The following is a 6,385-nucleotide window of genomic DNA, read 5'->3' as shown; positions in this document are numbered from 1 at the left end:
ATATAATACTTATATTAATTATTACAAGTTTAGGGGCTATAAGTATTATATAGAAATGTAATAACACTAGTTCATTGAAGCTCTGGGAATTCTGAAAAAGAGGTGTTGTTTATTTTAATTTTGTCAAAAGGGGTGACTTCTAATTGTTGTACGTGCAGCGCAGAATTATACATAATACTGTACGGAGAGAGGGATATCATTAGGCCAAGGAGTAATTAAATGCTTGTCGGAAAAGTGACACTAAGCAGTTTAAAGCGATACCCAGCAGGCCCAGACTTTTAACTTGTGTGCGAACTTTATGGATACACATTCAATCGGAAGCCACAGAACAGCGCCACAAACGGCAAAAATTAGAGAGGCACCTTTTTCATCATATAGGCAGAAATCAATGTATTATTGCCTTATTTGTATTGTACGGTGATTGTTTTAACAGCACAATGGCAAATTAACTGTAATGTTATTAAAAATTACTTCAAACCATAACATAAATGATCAAAACAGGCACGTGCATATAGAATAAAACATTTTTTTTTATTTCTTGAAGTGACAAGACTCAAATAAATTACATGTACCGGTAACAAAGTTTCGGGCAAACATCTTTTACAAACTCTCTGAATATCAAAAGTAACTTATCCCACAAAGTTGCATTTTAAAAAAGGGACAAATAAGAGCTAAACAAAAATATAGGAAACGAAAAGGAAAGGTACACAGAAACTGAAAAAAATACAAATTGAAATGATCAAATACCTTTCTTTTAAATACAATCTGAAAAATACAAACAAAATTAAAAAATGAGAAATACTTGAAATCAAATGGACACCTTTGCAACTTCCAGGGTCGTTGTATTCTGTAAATAGATAAGCAAAACAAGGTTATTTACATCTGTACTTGTTAGTATATATACTAAATTATAATGAAAGCATTTAGAAGTATTTCATTCTTATTTTCATGCTAAAAATTTAACTTTTCCAATGATATTTCGTGTAAGATAAAACTGAAGGAAGTTTCATTTGAACATGTGAAAACATCCTAAAATGGTAAGTTTACATTTAATTCATCATTACATATACTGGACTCACCATAAAGATGACTTTTCAAGCATCAATTTAAAATTGAACAAGTCGTTGATGACACAGTCCCCACTTGTTCATTGGTACTTTAATTACAAGTCCTCAGAGAGGATAGAGTCCTCTTCATTTATTAGGTCTATGATAAAAATACTGTGATACAGATGGCGCTAAATGGCCAAGAATGAGTTCCACGGTGGTGAAAACATAAAACCAATGTAGGCCGCCATCCTAATTACAAAATGTCATTTAATGAGTCAATTAGTAATGAATCAACAGGATGTTGCTGAACATTTTTGCATACTATCCTAACACTAATAGATTATCACCGGTACCATATTTCATAAAGTTTGATGCAGTATTTACAAACTATGAGATCAACATCTGTACCGAGTTTCATCAAATTTGACGCAGTATTTGTGGATATATAACTCTACTTAGGAAAGTTCATTAAATAAGCAATTACAAATTAATTAAAATGACACTGGTAAATGCCTTTTTCATTGTTAAAGCATTGTAAGCTTGACATCTGTACAAGTTTCATGAAATCTGATGCAGTATTTCTCGACATATCAGTCTAATTATGAAACTTAGGTAATTGACATGATACTGCTACATGCCGTTCAACAAATCGATGTGCATATGTATGACATAGGTCAATGTCCTTATACCAACTTTGAATGATACTGGTGGAAAGATGTCTGAGTTATGGCTCTGTACTGAAAAGATCGTAACAAAATGGCAGCCATGTGGTCATATTGGATCATATCGTGAAACAAATTGACATGCATATGTATGACATAGGTCAATGTCCTTGTACCGACTTTGAATAAAATCGGTTGAGATATGCCTGAGTTATGGCTCCGTACATGACAAAATTGTAATAAGATTGCTGCATGGCAGCCATATTGGATAATGTTGTGAAACAAATTGATGTGCATATGTATGATGAAGGTCAATGTCCTTGTACCAACTTTCAATAAAATCGGTTGAAACATGTCGGAGTTATGGCTCTATACATAAAAAATTGTAATAAAATGGCCGCACGGCGGCCATATTGGATCATATCACAAAACAAATCCACGTGCATATGTATGACATATCAAGTAATCCTTGTACCAAGTTTGAATGAAATCGCTCCATGTATCTCTGAGATATCTGCGTGAACGGACGGATGCATGGACGGACAAACGCACACACTGACACACGCACGGACATGACCAAACCTATAAGTCCAACTGATGGTATCTGTGGGGACTAAAAATACAAGCATCAATGTAGTAAAAATATGATTCACAGAAAGGACCAGATTTCAATGTTTTTATTTACATATTGGTTTGTTATTGACTTAATTAATTTGTTCTTTACATGTTTATTTTATCATGATTTATCTTTACTTTTATCACTATGGCCATCATTATTTCATGTTGCTTATTTGGTTATGTATGAACCCCTTTGTGTTTTGGCACTTTCACATGACTGGGATTGGTCATCACATGATGCTCCCTTACCATAAGTTCTAATTTCTTTAAACCATTATGGCCAGGTACTTTACTATACCGGTCCATTCCCTTCCTAATCTCATGATGGATACTCTCTACACCGTTCTGTGAGGAAACCAAAGCCAAACCCTGTGTTTTCAATCTGAGGGATGACATGATCTTCTAACATATGCATTTTGGGGGGTACACTTTCATTAGGAAAGTGTTCTCTGTAATATGCCATTAAATGTGATATGTTTGAACTGAGAATGCTAATATATTCATCTGACATTCTATTGCTTGTACTCTAAAGATTATGGCAGGCTGCAAATTTTGAAAATATTGGCTTATACAGACCACAAATGTGTGCAGCCTGTTCATTCAGCTGTGGGCATATTCTTGCTGTGGTCCTGATGACGCTCTTGCACAACGTTTGAATGTTTTCTTCCTGAAACACAAAAAATAAAAAAAAAGGATATGATAACTTTCTTTCAAAGAAGCAAACAGAGTTGTTTCACTGAAAGTAGGTCAAAATAATGTAGACGAAATACATCTTCTGTAGTATATATATAACACACAATAAATCTGACACTGAAAGCTTGAAAATCATGACAAGCAGAATACTGAACCTTTTAATGACTTTAGCAACAAAACAGTGTACAGTTGTAAAACACATACTTTACAGCACTTGTTCACATGATTTCCGATGAATGCCTGCCCGTGGTAAGAATGACGTCCAACACCAAATGACTGCAGAGCTTGGTCAATACCGCAGACTACAAAACCACATTGTTTTGGCAGTTTCGCTTTTACGTCTGTAGCTTCAGATATCTAAGAAAACAAAGATAAACACTATGTTGTCTGGAAAGTATTGACTGCACTACAAATGTGCACAAGCCAAAATTCTGAAAATGCAGCATAGACATGACTGTGCACTTGAGATTTACAATGTTATTGCTTATCATCACAAAAATGATCTTACTTCTGGTATCAATATGCCATTTTCAAAGATGAAGGAGACCCTCTGAGATCTCAGGTTGCTAGACAGGTTATCTGTGGGTGTTCTCACATGATACAGGAAATTTAACACCATGCTAAACAAACATTACATGTTTATTTAACATGGCAACTATTCCAGTTTGATAAAAAGTTTGACTTGGCTAGCAACTCACTGCCACTGAAATTAATTGTGTCTCACAAGATGTCAAAATTAGCACAAAATCATGTTTTTTTATTTTGTTAATGTAGTATGGTCTTCTATTCATAAATACTAACCTTCCTGTCAGCTTCTTCACTGAGTTCCTGTACTTTCTCCTGGGCTTTTTTAACTTTGCCCAAGGTCATTAGTGGCCGTCTGCCATCATCTTCACCGTTGTCGTCATCATCACCATCATCGTCACAGTCATCATCAGCAAGGAGAGCCTTTTCAACACTATCAGCCAAGGTCTTAGCTTCTTCTTGGAGTTCTTTCGCTTCACACTGTAATGTCTCGACTTGTTTCAACATGGCCACATATGTGTCAAAAGCAAATCCAGCAGGCTTCAGCACGGGTTAATCAATGTCATCATCTCTCTCCAGAGTCGTGATGATCTTGATATCCAGTACTGCACAGCTAGCTTCCATCATGGTGAAAAACTTTTAAAACAAGCCAGGACTGATGTGCAACCCTGGGACTGCAACCTGTGATAAAATATAAGGGTTAGCACATGTATCTTTTACTTTTAATGTATGACAATATCTTTTAACGTTCATACCTACCTATATATGAAGAAAACACTACATACAAATATACAACAACTAGATCGATCACAAATGCTGACATGTGCTGGCTTCATTGTCATCTTGTTTCGCATATAGCTTCACTAATAAACTTCTATTTGTGCACACCGTTATGGACATAGTGGCATGCATGCATGTAGATAGGTCACAGTGTGGTCTGTTGAACTGTTCAGAGAAAGGTAAAGTGAACTGATTGAAACAGAACAGAGCTATATGTTTAGTTGGTCAATGGAAGCAAACAACATAGTGGATTGAATTGATTAGTACATACTCTGTGCAGTGGTACATTGAAAAGTGGCTTTCTGACACTATTGTAGTGCTGCATGGCATGCCTTAGGTTTCACCATTGAAAGAAATTCACTGTGACATTTTCTGATATCATCAAGGGTTCTCTTCTTCATTGATGACAATGGTTGTTCCTCCTTCGGCAACTGTGCTTGTTCCTTGCTGATCACACAGCATACGCAAAAATATTTCCCTAAAATATTTCAATGTGAGGAAGACAAGGAACAAAAACTGACATAATTACTTAAAAACCTTAGTGGGTATAGACATGACTGGTGTTCATGAAGTCAATTTGATGTGCATGTGTGAACTCTTGGAGAGGGTGTACCTGTAATATGCAAACTTATCAATTTAAATATTTATTTCAAAGAAATTCATGGTTACTACATTTTGCATTGCCAGTATACATATTAATACTATGTGTAAGAATTAAATTGAGAAATAAACACAAGAATTTCTACCGAGCAAAACAATCATTTGTCAATAGCTTGCAAATACATGTATTTATCAAGATCTGACCCACTGTGTACCCCTTCCTTTAAATTTATCTGACTAATCAATGTTAGCTGTAAATGTCTTAAGTCAACGAAAAACTACAACAAATTATCATAATTGTGTTCCACAGCATATCATACACAATGCATGCTGATTATTAACAGACGCACATATTGCAAACTGATAGGTCAAGGACGTACACATATAAATCATAGGTAAAACTGAAGTGTACACAATAAACTGCCTGTCCTGTCAGTGCCTCAACTTTTCTTATGTATAAATCATAGCATGCAAGTATACATTTCATACCATTTGGTCCAGACATTCCATAACTCTCGGCCAGATACTCATAATCTCCCATCATCCGTGCTAATAGTGTCTTGTCCCTGAAATAAATCAAAGTGGAATGTAAGACAATTGTCCACACCATTCTAAATTAATGCCCATGTTTCTACACATCAATGCATTTTGTACATGCAAGAAAACAACTTTGCCTTTTGTACTTTTAATGTAGGTATCATATTTATGTTGCATAAGTTTGGTCAGATTTGCACATTGTTTTTCAGATTTTGGATCAGCAGTATAATGCATGTATTAAACTTGGATAACCAATATGTATGTATCTGAAGTTCCAAATATTGTACCAAAATAGATATACGGTACAATCTGTTCATTGTTTAGTAAAACACAGTATGCATGTTTAGACTTACTTCCATTTGTGCCATCCAGTTTGTCTACCTGACCTCTGTTAACAGCTAAAGCTATTTCTAAATTGTAATAGGAATCAGGTGCTGCAAGTGTACTCCAAATCACTGTATTATCTGCTACATTTGGATTACTGATGTTACAACTTGGTAAACCATTCTCATGGTTCCCTGACCCTTGTCCCCACCTAACTTTATCCAGATTTCACTGGTAGGTATTGTACCATGCCAGGTAAGTTTGCTAGACCTGAAGACAAATATGAACAAGATGCAAAAACAACAGTAACACATATATTCAGTAATATGTGATAACAAGATTACTTATCCACAGTCTTTCTGTACATGATCATAATAGAGTTTGCACACAATCCCAAAAGTCTGACTGCAAGCCTGCTGTCCCAATATTAATACTCATGTGCTTATATAAGAGCATATAAGAACAATCTAGAACTTTTATTGACATGCTAATTACTGTTCTAAAATTCTCTCTCTTACACAACTAATTAAATTTCCAGAAAATTCCAAACATGACTAATTAAATTCATGGTTGTGAGGTCAAGAAGGACAGTGACTT

At 35.1% G+C, this 6,385-nt stretch overlaps 1 protein-coding gene across 3 annotated transcripts; it reads right to left on the bottom strand.

Moving 5' to 3' along the window:
• Window positions 1-514: 514 nt before the first annotated feature.
• LOC139133791 (uncharacterized) lies at window positions 515-5,907 on the bottom strand. Of its 3 annotated transcripts, XM_070700556.1 has the most exons (7): window positions 5,818-5,907; window positions 5,417-5,493; window positions 4,599-4,805; window positions 3,824-4,228; window positions 3,227-3,379; window positions 2,906-2,996; window positions 515-847 (listed from the first exon to the last, which is right to left on the bottom strand). In XM_070700556.1, the coding sequence occupies exons 4-7, from the start codon at window positions 4,052-4,054 to the stop codon at window positions 672-674; spliced, it is 651 nt and encodes a 216-aa protein (XP_070556657.1). In that variant the 5' UTR covers window positions 4,055-4,228; window positions 4,599-4,805; window positions 5,417-5,493; window positions 5,818-5,907; the 3' UTR covers window positions 515-671. The 3 variants fall into 3 exon arrangements, with proteins under 3 accessions (XP_070556657.1, XP_070556658.1, XP_070556660.1); XM_070700557.1 differs by lacking the exon at window positions 5,818-5,907 and having other exon boundaries at window positions 5,417-5,503; XM_070700559.1 differs by lacking the exons at window positions 515-847; window positions 4,599-4,805; window positions 5,417-5,493; window positions 5,818-5,907 and having other exon boundaries at window positions 2,716-2,996; window positions 3,824-4,191.
• Between the last annotated feature and the right edge of the window lie 478 nt (window positions 5,908-6,385).

The sequence above is a fragment of the Ptychodera flava genome, chromosome 5 (genome assembly GCF_041260155.1).
Source record: "Ptychodera flava strain L36383 chromosome 5, AS_Pfla_20210202, whole genome shotgun sequence".
NCBI classification, from domain to species: Eukaryota; Metazoa; Hemichordata; class Enteropneusta; family Ptychoderidae; genus Ptychodera; species Ptychodera flava.
Note: the sequence above shows the minus strand (reverse complement) of the source record. Positions and strands in the feature narration are given on the sequence as shown.

Bases quoted from the DNA above. Each gene is read 5' to 3' on its own strand.
- LOC139133791 (XM_070700556.1), bottom strand. From the start codon at position 4,054: ATGTTGAAACAAGTCGAGACATTACAGTGTGAAGCGAAAGAACTCCAA. The intron at 3,380-3,823 runs GTTAGTATTTAT...TTGTTTTCTTAG, and splicing joins GTGAAGAAGCTGACAGGAAG to ATATCTGAAGCTACAGACGT. The intron at 2,997-3,226 runs GTATGTGTTTTA...TTTGTGTTTCAG, and splicing joins ATGTGAACAAGTGCTGTAAA to GAAGAAAACATTCAAACGTT.